We start from the raw sequence: 15,617 nt of genomic DNA on the forward strand, positions 1-15,617 counted from the left end.
GTTGTTCCCTCCCACAGGCTGTGTAGCAATGGTCTGGACACTGTCTTTTGGAAGCGATGGGGTTTTCTGGGTCTGTACCCCATTGCTATATCCCCACTGGGTGACCAGACAGTCAGATGAGTTAGTAGGAAAGGATGCCAGATTCACAATGCCTTTGAGAGATTGCCACCCTGCCATGCCCAAAGAGGGCCTTTTGGTTGCCATGGCCTTGCTGACAGGAAGTGAATAGCCTAGGAGATGGCTGACAGCAGCTTTTCAAGAAACAGTATTTGGAATACAGTTAGTATTCAAATTATTTGTTGAATGGAAAGCAGACACAATTTGGTTAGCCTCCTCTAATAACTCATTGTGGCAAGGGAGGAGCCAGTATATATTTTGGTAGAGCTTTTGCAGAAAGAAAAATAAAGTTCTGCCTATAAATTATGTTCTATTTCAAAGTTTTGACATGTTTCATGATTCTCAAAAAGGCTTATAGTTTGTAAAAAAAAAAATAGTTCTAGTTTCTTTAAAAATAGGCTAATCGGGTTCTGTTTTGTATGTACTTGCATGCTTGCCTTATAAAATAAAGAACAGTATCCTAAAGTTGCAAATTACTTCCCTTTTCTGTCCATATGTTAACCTCTATTTTCATATAGTCTTAGCTTGACTATGGAATACTTGTGCCTGCATTGAAATCAAGCTGGCTTATTTAAGAGTATGACTTGTAACTGTTCTTACATACCCCCTGACCTCGCCCCTGCCAAAGGCCTGTATAGACTTGGGGATGGAGAACCTAAGAGGGAGGACCTAGTGGGAGGTCTTTAGTTCATTGAGGAGATGCCTCAAAAGGGAGTAGTGGGACCCTGGTCTCCTCTTTTGCTTTGCTTCCCACCTATAAGGCACTCCTGCTATAAGGAACTTCCTCACAACATTCCCCAAAGTAGCCAGGTCATTTGATTATGGGTTGGATATAAAACTATGAGCCAAAAATAAATGTTTTCTGCCAGGCATGGTTGGCATATGCCTGTAATGCCAGCTATGGAGCTGAATCAAGAGTATTTCTGTTTGAGGCCAGCCAGGAAAAATTGCAAGACCATATCAGAAAAATAAGAGGCCAGGAGCCAGTGGTTCATGCCTGCAATAACAGCTTCTCAGGGGGCTGAGAGCTGAGGATTGTAGTTTAAAGCCAGCCCAGACAGAAAAGTCCAAGAGACTCTCCAGTCTTCAGTTAACAAGCCAAAACTGGAACTACAGGTATGGCTCAAGTGGTAGAGCACCAGCCTTTGAGTGAAAAAGCCAAGTGAGTCAAGTATCGATGGCTCACACCTATAATCCTAACTACTCAGGAGGCTGAGATCTGAAGATCAATGTTTAAAGCCATCCCAGTCAGGAAAGTCTGAGGCTCTTATCTCCAATTAAGGACCAAAAAAAAAAAAAAAAGCTAGAAGTGGAGCTGTGGCTCAAGTGGTTAAGAGCACTCACCTTGCACAAAGCTCAGGGATAGCACCCAAACTCTGAATTCAAGCCTAGGGACCAACACACACACACACACACACACACACACACACACACACACACACACACGCACGCACGCACGCACGCACGCGCGGCGAAAAGCTTAAGTAACTGAGTATTTGCTCAGCATGTGGGAGACCCTGAGTTCAGTCATCAGCACCATAAAGTAAATAAAATGTTCTCAAGTATTTCAAGTATTTGTTATAATCAGGGAAAGCTGACTAACAGCATGCTTTAGTGATTGTGGGGACAGGAGGTGTCTTCCTGGGGACTAGTGGTCCTAATGCGTAAACACCCAGGGTAGAAAGCAATGGCTGAATCTCTGCATTATACAAACACAGATAACTAAAGGCTATTATAAATGGTTACTGCAGAGTTTAGGGCAACTCATCTTCACAGTCAGCACAGCTCAAAATATGGAAGAACAATGCAACCCAAGATATGGAAAAAGCTCTTTTATTGCAAAGCATACATGGAAACTATAGGAGCACCTCCATGTAATGTGTTCTTGCCATTTTTCTAGTTTTCATCCAGGATACTGGGCCATTAAACTGGATCATTAAGTGCCCCTGGGGTCCAGAATTTTGCCTATGAAGAGTAGGGCTCCTGTGTCTGTGTCTCTCAGTACAAAGATAAAAGGTTGGTTAAGGTGATAGTCCAAGGGGAAGGTGAGGCGAGCAACCTGCAGGGCTGAGCTGGGTGTAGTTCCTGCGCCATCTTCATTCCACTCAAACCCAACCCTGTGTTCCATTTGAGTGAGCTTGACAGGTTTGCCTGTGATCTTGCTGAAGTCTGGTGTCTCAAACAAGGATTGCAATTCTGCAGAGGTTAAGAGACAGTCCCATTAAAACCCTGCCTTATCTAACACCTGGGAGAAAAGGAAAAAAGGCAGGCAAGCTGGGAATGGAGCATTGCTTTGACCTGTGAAGCTCGAAGCCTGGGTAAGTGATTTTCCCAAGAGGAAAGTCTATTAAAATGGAGGATGCATCCAGGGCCTGTCTACAAGGCTATGGAACTCTTGGGTTCTGCTTAGCAATGTGGGAGGCTCTAAGATTCAACCCCAGCATGACCTCCAAGAGCAAACATACTTATCTCTTGTAGGGAGTTGGAAACTTCGCCTTCATAACTCAGCTTCAGCTTGGGGACAGTCAGGACCGCTTGGATAGTCTTCAATTCTCGGTCTATGTCATGAATGAATTCAGAGGTAAGGCTCTCTTCTATCATAGTCAAGTTCTGTGTTGCTTTCACAGGCAGGAAGAAGATGATACTCATACTTCCAGTCAAGGGCAGCTGAGCAATCTGAAACAGCAAGAAGCAGGTGGGTAAGTCTTCCAACACTTCAAAGCCTAGGGTGGACTAAGACCTATACCTTTCCTTTTCCCATGGTGGGACCTGGCTCTGTATGTGCCTAGCTCCTGATCTACATAACCATCATGCTGTAGCAGCAAGTAATCTCTAGATGCTCCTTAAAACAAAAACCAACAACAACAAAAACCTGGGCACTGGTAGCTCATACTTGTAATACTAGCTACTCACGAGGCTGAGATCTGAGGATCACAATTCAAAACCATCCTGGCCAGGAAAATCTGCGACACTCTTATCTCCAACCACCAAAAAGCCAGAAGTGGAGATGTGAATCAAGTGGTAGACATCAGCCTTGAGTGAAAAAGCTAAAGGACAGCTCCCAGGCTCTGAGTTCAAGCCCCAGTACCAACACCAAAAAAAAAAAGATGCTTTCTTCTAAAGCTAATACTAACTGAAGTTATCTGCTGAAAGAATTCTGTGCTAAGGAGCCCCTTAGAAGTCAGTTAGAAGTGAATTTCAGTGAATTTTCTCCCAGCATGTACCTGCCAGTGTTACCTGGTCACTTACTGTGTGAAGATCACTGAACTAGAAGTGAGGGTGATGGGAACCTCAAAGCCTGAGCAGCAATAAAAGTGGATCTTTTGAACAGAGGTTCTCAACCTAAACAAATGGTATCAGAGGTCCCAAGAGCCACCTGAAATCACATGCAGAAATGTATGCATGTACACAAATGGTGTTTCAGGTAAAAATCCAGAAGGGTGGGAAGTGTGGTTCAAGTGGTAGAGTGACAGCCTTGAGTAAAAAAGCCAAGCAAGAGCATGAGGCCCTGAGTTCAAGCCCTGGTACCAGAACAAAAAAAAAAAAAAAAAGAAAGAAAGAAAAAGAAGAGGAGGTGCTGGGAATGTAGCTTAGCAGTAGAATGCTTGCCTTGCATGCATGAAACCCTGGGTTCAATTCCTCAGTACCACATAAACAGAAAAAGCCTCAAGTGGCGCTGTGGCTCAAGTGGTAGAGTGCTAGCCTTGAGCAAAAGAAGCTCAGGGACAGTGCTCAGGCCCTAAGTTCAAGCCCCAAGACTGGCCAAGAAAAAGGAAGAGGAAGAGGAAATCAGCTATATGTGAAAACCTTAGAATGACAATTTGGGGTTTGACAGATTTTCAAAATACAGCTGTACTTTTTTGGCAGGAAGGGGTGATACTGAAACTTTAGCTTTTAATTTTAAAAATAAAGAAACTTCTCTGATGAGGAAATGAGAATGGCCAAGAGACATATGAAAAAATGCTCTACATCACTGGCCATAAAGGAAATGCAAATCAAAACAACATTGAGATTCCATCTCACCCCAGCAAGAATGTCATATATCAAGAAAACTAATAATAACAATTGTTGGAGGGGATGTGGCCAAAAGGGAACCCTACTTCATTGTTGGTGGGAATGTAAACTGGTTCAGCCACTCTGGCAAGCAGTATGGAGATTCCTCAGAAGGCTAAATATAGAACTCCCCTATGACCCAGCAGCCCCACTTTTGGGTATCTATCCAAAAGACCACAAACAAAATCACAGTAATGCCACCAGCACAACAATGTTCATCGCAGCACAATTTGTCATAGCGAGAATCTGGAACCAACCCAGATGCCCCTCAGTAGACGAATGGATCAGGAAAATGTGGTACATATACACAATGGAATTTTATGCCTCTATCAGAAAGAATGACATTGTTCCATTTGTAAGGAAATGGAAGGACTTGGAAAAAGTTATACTAAGTGAAGTGAGCCAGACCCAAAAAAACATGGACTCTATGGTGTCCCTTATTGGGAATAATTAGTACAGGTTTAGGCAAGTCATAGCAGAGCATTACAAGGCCCAATAGCTATACCCTTATGAACACATAAGATGATGCTAAGTGAAATGAACTCCATGTTATGGAAACAATTGTTATATCACAGTTGTAACTACTTTCAACGTCCTATGTGTATCTGTAGCTTCTATTATTGATGATGTTCTTGTATCACATTCCTGTGGTTGTACCTACACTATCTCTGTAATCTTATCTGAGTATATTGGAAACCGTGTTTACTGGTATTGGAAGTAGGAAATTCAAAGGGAATACCAAATTTGAGAGACACAGGGTAAAAAAAGAGGGCTGGGGATATAGCCTAGTGGCAAGAGTGCCTGCCTCGGATACAGGAGGCCCTAGGTTCGATTCCCCAGCACCACATATACAGAAAACGGCCAGAAGCGGCGCTGTGGCTCAAGTGGCAGAGTGCTAGCCTTGAGTGGGAAGAAGCCAGGGACAGTGCTCAGGCCCTGAGTCCAAGGCCCAGGACTGGCCAAAAAAGTAAAAAAAAGAGAAACAACTACAAAAGCAATACTTGCAAAACTGTTTGGTGTAAGTGAACTGAACACCTGGGGGGGGGGAGGGAAAGGGGGGGAGGGAGGGGGGTATGAGGGACAAGGTAACAAACAGTACAAGAAATGTATCCAATGCCTAACGTATGAAACTGTAACCTCTCTGTACATCAGTTTGATAATAAAAAAAAATTAAAAAAAGTGCTCAAGAAAATATTTCAGCATTTTAGTGCCAACTAGTTATTGTTGATTTATTTTGTTTTCCTTTGGTTTTTTTGTTTGTTCGTTTTCAGATAGGACCTCAAAAAAAAAAAAAAAAAACTAAATAGCACAGGCTGGCTGCAGACTCAATATCCTCCTACCTCAGCGTTGCAAGCACTGGATTACAGACTTGTATTACCATGCTCAGCTTTAGAGGACAAATATTGAGGGCCCATTTCTCATTTCTTTAATCTTAAGAGTATGTTGTAAACACTCTGAGAGGCTGCTTTTGTTTATTCGTTGTTGGCCATGGGGCCTGGGTGCTGTCCCTAAGCTCTTTTGCTCAAGGCTCACACCACCACTTTGAGCCACAGTGCCACTTCCAGTTTTCTGGTGGTCAATCGGGGATAAGAGTCTCACAGACTTTCCTGCACTGGCTTTGAACCATGATCCTTAGATCTCAGCTTCTTTTTTGTTGTTGTTTTTTGTTTTTGTTGCCAGTCCTGGGGCTTGAACTCGGGGCCTGAACACTGTCCCTGGCTTGGTTTTGCTCAAGGCTAGCACTCTGCCTCTTGAGCCACAGCACCACTTCTGGCTTTTTCTATATATGTGGTGCGGAGGAATTGAGCCCAGGGCTTCATATATACGAGGCAAGGACTTTACCACTAGGCCATATTCCCAGCCCTCAGCTTCTTGAGTACCTAGGATTATAGGTATTAGCTACCAGTGCCTGCCCGGCAAGGGTACATTTTGATAACTAGCCTTCACTCCATCTTTTTTTTTCTTTTGTCGGTCATGGGGCTTGAACTCAGGACCTGGGTGCTATCCCTGAGCTCTTTTGCTCAAGGCTAGCATCCTATTACTTTGAGCTATTGCTCCACTTCGGTTTTCTGATTGTTAATTGGAGATGAGAGTCTTATGGACGCTTCGGCCCAGGCTGGCTTTGAACCATGATCCTCAGATCCCAGCCTCCTGAGTAGCTAGGATTACAAGTATGAGCCACCAGCACCCAGCCTTCACTTAATCTTAAGCATAGGAAAGGCTCAGAAGACTTGCTCACATAGTCACACAGCAGACAAAATTCAGGTCATTATCCAACCTATTCCCATACATCATGCTGCCTCTCTTTGACCTCTCCCACTCCACCTCTACAGACCTTGCAGTTGAGATCAGAATCCAAGCCATAGCGTAAAACGGCCTTGGGGTCTGACATCATGGGGATTCTCACAGTCCTTTCCTCATCCAAGTGGAAATCCTGGAGGGAGGTCTTCCTGGAGTCAAACTTCGTTACCCACTGCCCTGGAATGGAACAAATGGAGTGTCCTGAGCCCCAGGCACCAGAAAGGCTGTGGGGACCATGCTGTGTCAATTTCCTGACTGCTTAAAGGAATCTTAGTCCTTAGCAGCTCTGACACATGACGGAACAATTGCTCTGTCTCAGCATGTGTGGTTTGAGCCACAGTATTTCCGGTACCCCAAATGCCTTCCACAAGCCAGTGCAGATGGAAAGAAGTTGATTTTGACTTGATTCCTTTTCACTGAAGGTGGTCTTTAATATGCTGCTGTGTGGCTGCTCTTTTACTGGACATCAATGCTTGAAGAAGAAAGCCACCTTGCTTTCCTTTGGAAGTTCAGGGGTCCACTCATGCTGCTCTCTGATAACGTGGCCCCAGAGCATTTTAAGGGGAATATTATGCCATTATCTACCCCCCTCCCCACCTCCAAGGCCTTATCTGAACATGGCAGATCTCACAGTAGGCTGTGGAATCGTCTCTGTGTACATCACCACTGTCTAGAACAATGGTGGTAGGTAACCAATGACAGTTTCCTGACCACCTCCTGTGCCCCAAGTATAATACTAGGATTGCTTTGAAAACAAGTGAATGTATAATACTCTATACTTTATAAAATCGGTGTGTGAACCTGACATTAAATATGAGGATTCTGATCCAGGAAGGTTTCAGGATTCTGCACCTAGCAAAGGCCAAGCCAGGATTTAGCCTGACGTGACTCCAGAAGCCAGAAATCTAATATAGTGCCCAGTGCAGGTCAGGGCTCCTACACCTGTGGCCACTCATCAGTCACTCTGTAGACACCTGGGAGATGGTAAGCAGATATGCTGCAGCCTGGGTGAGTCTCTGCTGGCTCTGCCTCAGGGTCCTGTCGGGTAAAGCTTTGACTTCTCTTTCTCAGCCCCCTGACACCTGTCTTTGGCCCCTGGCCACAGAGAAGTGGAGAAGCCCTCACCCTTAAAGTAAGCCACACCCAGAAGCAGAATGCTGATGTCACTGGGCAACTCCCTGGTGGACCTGGCAACTTTCCCTTTCATCTGGGCCTGTACCCAGTTGTTAATCTCCGGCAGGTCTATGCGAGGGTTGCCAGTCATGATTCTGGGCCTGGTCCCGTATGACTTTTCCAGTGCTGCAACAAAGCTGGATTTTACCCGCAGCTCTAAGAAGAGGTGAGGAAAAGAAGAGGTTAGTGTACGGGTAGGAGCTGAACCATCACCCTCTCTTTGAGAGTGTGCCAGGCTTAGGTTGTTGTTTACCACATAGCAGGCCCCCACTTCCTGCCCAGCATCTTCCCATGACTTGCCCAGACATCTGCTGGCTCCTCCAGGCACTGGACAGAGAACAATGGAGTCCATCCATTGCTGTTTCTCTTTATGCTACTACATGCCACTGCCCCTTCACACCCCTCCCCCCTAAAACACCACCCTCCAGCCTTCTATCTCCCTCAGACCACTTCCTCTTTCTGATCCTCATGGGCCCCTTCCTGTCTACCAGTGCCAGGCCTGGCCTGAACACACTTGATCTTTTGTTTAGGGGGGAAAAAAACAACAACTCATCTTGGAGCTTAGAGGCCCTAACTCTATCAGACAGTCCAGACTAGGAAGGCTGTTGACTGCTTGGGTATGGTAGGACATGCCTATAATCCCAGCACCAGAGAGACAGTCAGTAGGATCACAAGGAGATGAGAAAGGAAAGAGGAGAGGAGATCAAAAGGAAGAGAAGGAAGGAGAGGTGGAAGAAGGGAGGGGAAAAAGGGAAGAGGAAGGAAGAAAATGAAGAGCAAGAACTGACTCCTCTCAAAGACAATTCGGGAAGCACTCCTGAAGTTCTTCTGGGGGGCAGTGACGGTGGCAAGAAGCTCCTTGTAGGTGCTGTGGATATCAGGGTTGTTGATCAAGTCGTAGTAGAGAGCCCGGTGAATGATGGATTCCGTCCGTTGTTCTGCGCCTGTCAGACAAGATGGCGAGCCTTGGATAAATGCTGGGCCCCAGTCGGGCTTCTTCCAGGACAGCAATGCTGGGCATTTCTTACCATGGAAAGCAAGCTGGCCCTGAGCTCACATTTCTTCTGTCTCAGTCTCCCAAGTACTGGGATCACAGGCATGCACCTCCCTCTCCCCATCTAGATAATACTCTTATTCTTTTTATCTGCTAAGAGCCTGAGTAGACTCAGCCTGCAGACCTTCTAGGTGAGCAAGGATTTGAAGGTAATGGAGAAAAACAATGTTCTCAGAGATGTGTCTTAAAGTAGGCTAAAGGCATCAGACTCAGAGAGAGAAAGTTGGAGTGAACACAAGTCCAGGTACTCCCCATCTCAGTCCCTACACTGTTCTGTACTGAGTGTCCCCTGTGAACTCAAGCTGTGACCCCACTGAGGGCAACCTCAGACCTGCTTGCAGGCAGATAAATCCTCAGAACCTCAGTGAATAGCTGGCACACAGTGGGAGCTTGTTTAACGAATGAATATTCAAGTCACCCTATCAATAAGCAATGGGAATTGTGGGTGTACACCCCCTGAACTGTCACTGCATGAGCAGGCCCCTCCCCCCCCCACCTAGCCAGCTTTACAAGCCCTGTACACCCCTCCCCAAGTTGCACATGAGCAAAAGCCCCATGGGGAGGGGAGAGGCCTCCAGGTCCCTCTGAGGCCTCCTGCAGCTACACACTCACCCAGCGAAAGGGCAGACAGGGCCGTGGCCATGCTGAGGGGAGACAGCAACACGTTGGCAGTGGGGCTGGCACTGGATTTCTGGCGGTATAGGTCATAGCCGAAGTTGGAGATGGCTGCTGCCAGTTTATTCACAGGGATCTTGAAAAAGGGGTCCTCTTCCTCCACTGGCTCCCCAGTGCTGTCGGGGACTAGGGAGCCCTGGATGAGGAGTAAAAGGACCAGAAGAGACATTAAGTGAATGATTCTCTCCTCCTGGCCTTCAGCCAGGAGTTGTGTTCTGGCTCTGGGGCTTATGGTATGTTTAGCCTAAAGTTGAATAATGCATGAGCTCACTGCTAGGAAGAGGCAGCCTAGAAGGGAAGTTAGCTGGCCAGGTATAGACATCTGTGATCTGTGAGACGGATGCCAGTGACACACTTTTTAAACAAATGACCAGGAGTGCCCAATCTCCACCCCCCAGCCCCACAAGAAACCCTGTACTCAGACCACATCAGGCTTTCATCCTGTCAGCCTTGCTGGTTGCTCTGAAACTCTGCCACTCCCTTCTACCTTCTATCACTGTCCCCCATCTTTCCTGGCCACATGTCCTTTCCTCCATCACAGATTTTCCCTGGCCAGCACTATTTGAATTGAACTTTGGGATTTCTGACCTTTTCCAGAGCCAAGCATCACCATTATGCTAGGCTCTAGGCTCTAAGCTCTTGGCTAGTTCATTTACTTTCCAGTTCTGGGGGTCAAACCCAAGACCTTGCAAATGCTGGGCCAACACTCTACCACAGAGCTACACCCCAGCCTCTGCTAGTTCCTTTTTACTTCCTTCATCTCATCTTCATTTATATATTCATCTAATACCCCAAAAAGACTAATATCACAAAAGAACTGAGAATGCTTTTACTCTCTACCCATCCCCAGCACCTTCAGTGTAGATAGATGGTCATAGGTAGGGGTGCAATAGGTAGAGTACCTGCCTAGCTATGTAAGGGCCCGGATTCAATCCCTAGCACCAAAGACAAAGAAGAGTAGGTATTCAGTAGGTAAGAAATAAGTGGATCATCACAATGTAAAGAAACAAAGACTGAGGTAAGGTCACTAAGTTGGTGAGAAGTAGAACCATAATTGAAACTCAGGAGCCACAAAGTCCAGGGCTCTGGCTAGTATGCCCCAGTTGCCTGACCTGAGAGTGACAACCCTTCACCCCTAGTCATGCAGCAAAGCTTCAACTGTGTTCTCTGAAAAGTTTACACTCCAGTCAGTATCTGAACAAATCACTAGAGACTACCACCCATCCAGTGAGCCCTACAAGTACAAGGGATGTACAGGAAGCTCTTGTTCGAGTGTGTGTATATGAGCGTGTGTATGGTGTCTTCATGCATGTTTGTGTCCGTCCTGGGGCTTGAACTCAAGTGCTGGATGCTGTCTCTGAGACTTTTTGCTCAGAGCTAGCACTCTATCACTTTAGCCACAGCTCTACTTCTACTATTTGGGTGATTAACGAGATAAAGAATCTCACAGTTTGTCCTGCCCAGACTGGCAGTGAAGCACCATCCTCAGATCTCAGTCTTCTGAGAAGGATTACAGTCATGAGCCACCTGTGCCCAGTATTTTTCAGTTTTTTGCATCATATTTTTGCCTCTGCTGTGTCTCCTGCAATATGAGGAAAAACTCTTTCTCTTTGCTTGCTGTCAGAGAAACCAAGGCCCTAGAGAAAGCCTGGAATTGGACTTTCTGTGCTGTCTACCATGCTGTGAGCTAAGGAGGGGCCCCTCCCTCTCCATCCCACTGACCTCAGGGCTGCTGGCGACATTCTGGCAGCTGACCTGCCCAAGCAGGGTCCCAGCGCAGAGGAGTACCACCAGGGCCTGCATCTCTGACCTGCAAGAGATGCAAGGAAGACAGGCAAGCCACTCCCCTCATCCCCCACCCTCCCCTGCCACACAGCCTGGCCAAGGGGCAGGCAGAGCAAGCACTTCCTTCCTGTCTGCAAGTGGCCCCTTATGAATTACCCCCTCTCAGCCATATCTTTCTCTACCTGCACCTTTCTCTCAATCAGCAACTACCTCATGAACTGTGCTTTCAGCCCAGGTCCCTTCCAGGGGACCCACCTTCCCATGTAAAGCTCCAGTGCAGTGAATATCCAGCTCTAGGCTCCTCTCTCCCTGTGAGGCATGCTGTAGTGCAGATGCACTGCAAAGCTTTTCCCTAGAGGAATCCAGCCAGCCCATTTGCTAGGGTTTACACCTGGAACCTCCTGAGAGACTGAGGGCCGAACCCAGGTCTCTGGGGAATCTCAGAATACTAAGAATGGGAGCATCCGGCCCAGCCCCAGCTAAGCTGCCAAAAGTTCTCCAAGTCTTCTGGAATTCCTCTGGCCTACAGCCTGTGACCTCTGGAAAATTCATTCCCTTCTCATTTCCATTTCCAGAGCTCTTCCCCAGTTGGTGAGGAATGCTGAAGTCTAAGGTTGGATCACCTAGATCCACATCTCAATCCTGGGTTGTTGGGCTTTTTTTTTTTTTTTTTTTTTTGTGCCACTATGAAGTTTGAAGTCAGGGCCTTATACTTTTACTCCACTTTCTTGCTCACAGCTGGCACTCTACCACAACTTCAGTCCAGCTGATTGATGGGTAATTGAAGATGAGCGTCTCAGACTTTCTGCCCAGCTGGCTTCAAATCATGTTTCTCAGATCTCAACCACCTGAGTAGCTAGGATTATAGATGTGAGCCACCAGCACCTGGCCAATTTTGGGCTTTAGTTGTTCTCTAAATAGTGTCTTTTTTCTTAGTAAAGTGTAAGTAAAATAGTATTTACCTATCATTATGAGGATTACAATTAGATGCCTTTTTTTTGAGACAGGGTCTCACTATATAACCCATGCTAGACATGAACTCCTCAGCCTCTCAAGTGCTGGAGTCATAGGCAAAGACCACTATGTCTGGCTCCAGGCTAAATAATATCTTGGCATCACTTAACAGTGCCAGAAGCCAGTGGCTCATGCCTATAACCCTAGCTACTGAGGAGGCTGAGCTCTGAAGATCACTGTTTAAAGTCAGCCCAGGCAGGAAAGTCCATGAGGCTCTTATCTCCAGTTTACCACCAGAAAACCAGAAGTGGTACCGTGGCTCAAAGTATGAGCAGAAAGGCCCTGAGTTCAATCCCCACGACTGACAAAACAAACAAAAACAGTGCCAGGGCTGGGAATGTGGCCTAGTATGCATGAAGCCCTGAGTTCAATTCCTCAGTACCACATAAGCAGAAAAAGCCGGAAGTGGCGCTGTGCCTCAAGTGGTAGAGTGCTAGCCTTGAGCAAAAAAGAAGCTCAAGGACAGTGCTCAGGCCCTGAGTTCAAGCCCCAGGACTGCGGGAAAAAAATCAGTGCCAAAGAGGGATAAGCTCTCAAATGATTCCAGGACCAAATATATCCCCTTTAACCAAAATCATGGCCCTGCTTCTTTCTCCTCCAGATGGTCTCTTCCCTCCCAGCTCAAAAGTGGTTTTTAAACCCCAAAGCCTTCTTTCTTTCACTTTAATCACTCTGTTTCTTAGCAAGACCTCCCTAGTCCTGTAACTTCCCCATCAGTGGCACTCCTGCTCTATCTCTGGTCTGGCCCCTGGACCACAGACAAAACTCAAAAATCTTGGTCTAGGGCTCTAGATTCTTCTGTATTCACCTCATCTTCCTGCATTGACCTGTGCTCTCTTTGAAGTCAGGATCTAGGGGTGAGGTAGAAGATTTTCCTAGGCCTTTTGGTCACAAAGTCAGAAAAAAACTTCAACTACCCAGACTTTAGTCAATGTTCTGCCTCTGTCTACCTTGTAACACTCACATGCGCACACACCCCCCACACACACACACAGTAATTCTTCTGATTCCCAGAAAAGTCAGGACTGCAGTGTCTGATCATTGGCTGGAGTCCTTAACATTAAGTCTGATAATCAACTGGACAACACTTTAGTGCATGAAAGGTAACAAAAGGAAAGATTTCAGCTTGCTCAGTTTAAGGCAAGACTGCCAGCAGGAACCAGTCCTGCTCTCTTTCTACACCCTCATTTCCAGTTGTTCTCTGGAGTTCCATGGACCCCTTGTGTTCTTTTTTTTTTTTTTAATTGTTAGTGTTGGGGCTTGAACTCAAGGCCTAAACACTGTCCCTATGCTTTTTCACTTAAGGCTGGAGGTCTACCACTTTGAGCCACAGTACAACTTCCGGTTTTCTGATGGTTCATTGGAGATCAGCATCTCATGGACTTTTCTGCCTGGGCTGGCTTTGAAATCGTGATCCTCAGGTCTCAACCTCCTGAGTAGCTAGGATTACAGGCACGAGCCACTGGCAGCTGGCTCACTTTTGTGTTTTTATTGGCCACATGGCTGGTGAAAGGAGAGAAAAAGCTTCCAACAGTGTGAGACCAACCTAAACATCATCAGGCTTCCAGCACTCTCCATTCTGTCAGCCAGCCCAGCCCAGAACTGTCTGGAGCCTTCCTTGCTTGAGACTCCTGGGACTGGTTTATTGGAGACTAAAAATAAGTGAGACAGATAAGAGACAAGGCTAGTGAGCTAGCCATCAGGTCATTGGAGTGGGACCCTGAGAGCAGGAAGGAGACAGGTCACTCAGCATCATATTTAAGGAAACAACTCAGATGTACTTGAAGGTAGGGCCTTCTCTAGTCCTACTGAGCCCTCAGGTCATGTGACTACTCACTATCACCACAGGCGTAGGCTGAGGACTGGAGATGAAATGAGGGAACTTGACAGGGAAAGATCCAGTGGGCAGAGCTGGTCCAGAGCAGGGATGGAGAGTACTAAAGGCATGGCTTTCAATTAATTCTCCACCTCGGGCCATAGGGATAAAGGAAGTGGACACGTGGTAGTATGAGGATAGAGTTAGAGTCTGCAGTCGGGGCCCTTCAAGGCACATGCAATGCCCTGTACAAGATGATTGGTCTCTGAGCTTTTGTAAGAAACCATTGGCTGGCCATGGGCACAGGATGATGTTGCCATCCTGGCCAAAGGGCAGTATCTGAGCCAGGTTCCTGGCCTCCTATGTGGGGGAGGATACCAGGCAGAGATAGATTCTACCCACTGGGCCAAGCTCAGCCTTGCTTTCCATCACAAACCAAGAGGCTCAGGAACTGGGATGCTGGGAGAATCAAGTTGAGCCAACACATGTGTTTCAAATTAAATCCAGTTGCGAGACAAACACCATGGCTCCTCCTCCTCCTCCCAGAACCACACAGTCTTCAAGCCACATGGAATTAGGCATTGTGGACCTGCAGGAAAAGAGCACCTCCCTCTTGGCAGGCTCTAGGAGCTTCCAAGGATCCTCTCTGGTCCACCCAGGCTGAGACCACCACACCCCTAGGAACCTCAATCAGTCAAACCATGGTGCCCAGAAATCCATCTCTTCACACTCACACAGGGACCAGCACTGGGCCCAGAACTCCCTGGTCCCCACCCCTCAGTGTTGGGAGTTAACTCCTGGTGGACATCCATAATAAGGTTTCAGGGAGCCTGATGCTTCTCTTGGGACCAAACTACTTCCCTGCTGTGGCATGCTACAAGGAATACCAAGCCCCCTGAACTGTGTGTGCGCGCACACACACGACCAGGCTAAATAGTGCTCTTTGTTTGCATGAGGCCGTGACCTCATCTGTCTCCTAACTTTTGCTTTTTGCTCTTTTGGCCACAGAGAAAGAGGGTGGAGGCTAAGGACACAGTTGTTACCCCATCTCAACTCTAAGGCAGGGCTCAGCAGGCAATAGCTTAGTGCTGCTGGGAAATGAGATCTTCCAAGTTAACACCAGTTGATTTTGAAAGAGTAGCAGTAAGCTGAGTGGAAGGCAGGCTGAGCTACCAGACCACTACTTCCAGACTATCCGGCTGAAAGCAGCTCCCTGAGTGTCCTTTTCTGGGGGTTCAGCCTTTTTGGGGTGCTACTCAGACCTGACCCTCCTCTTTTTTTTTGCTTCCCACTCACTTCATTGAGAAGTCTTTCCAGTGGGGCAATTGGGTCCTGATCTTTGCCTACTTCCTCTGCCCTCTTCCACCCATCCAGCCTGATGGCCAAGTTGCCCCCCCTCTTTTCTGCTCCCTGGGGCACCCTTGTCTCTCCTAAGTACCCCCTCCATCCCAGAGGAGACTCTCTAGTCTCCCCATCTTTCCATGACATGCAAACCCTGGAGCTGCTTTACCTGTGGTTTGTGACAGCTCCACTCCCAGCCCGGGGCTCTCAGCTGCACACAGAAGGGGGCTCCAGCAAGCTGAGGAGCTGTTGTTACTGCCTCCCAACTCAGCCTCCAGCAGGCTTCAG

The 15,617-nt window shown here is 47.1% G+C and overlaps 1 protein-coding gene across 1 annotated transcript; it reads right to left on the reverse strand.

Annotated features, from left to right (window-relative positions):
• Positions 1–1,934: 1,934 nt before the first annotated feature.
• Positions 1,935–15,617, reverse strand: Serpinf1 (serpin family F member 1). Its single transcript, XM_048365238.1, has 8 exons — positions 15,499–15,617; positions 11,096–11,183; positions 9,311–9,509; positions 8,433–8,588; positions 7,597–7,800; positions 6,506–6,648; positions 2,583–2,793; positions 1,935–2,313 (listed from the first exon to the last, which is right to left on the reverse strand). The coding sequence occupies exons 2-8, from the start codon at positions 11,174–11,176 to the stop codon at positions 2,054–2,056; spliced, it is 1,254 nt and encodes a 417-aa protein (XP_048221195.1). The 5' UTR covers positions 11,177–11,183; positions 15,499–15,617; the 3' UTR covers positions 1,935–2,053.

This window comes from Perognathus longimembris, chromosome 17 (assembly GCF_023159225.1).
Source record: "Perognathus longimembris pacificus isolate PPM17 chromosome 17, ASM2315922v1, whole genome shotgun sequence".
Lineage (NCBI taxonomy): Eukaryota > Metazoa > Chordata > Mammalia > Rodentia > Heteromyidae > Perognathus > Perognathus longimembris.

Coding starts and splice junctions, on each gene's coding strand:
- Serpinf1 (XM_048365238.1), bottom strand. CDS start 11,176: ATGCAGGCCCTGGTGGTACTCCTCTGCGCTGGGACCCTGCTTGGGCAG. Junction 6,649..7,596: donor GGGTGTGGCTTACTTTAAGG/GTGAGGGCTTCT, acceptor GTTCCATTCCAG/GGCAGTGGGTAACGAAGTTT. Junction 2,314..2,582: donor CAACTCCCTACAAGAGATAA/GTATGTTTGCTC, acceptor TAACCTCTGCAG/AATTGCAATCCTTGTTTGAG.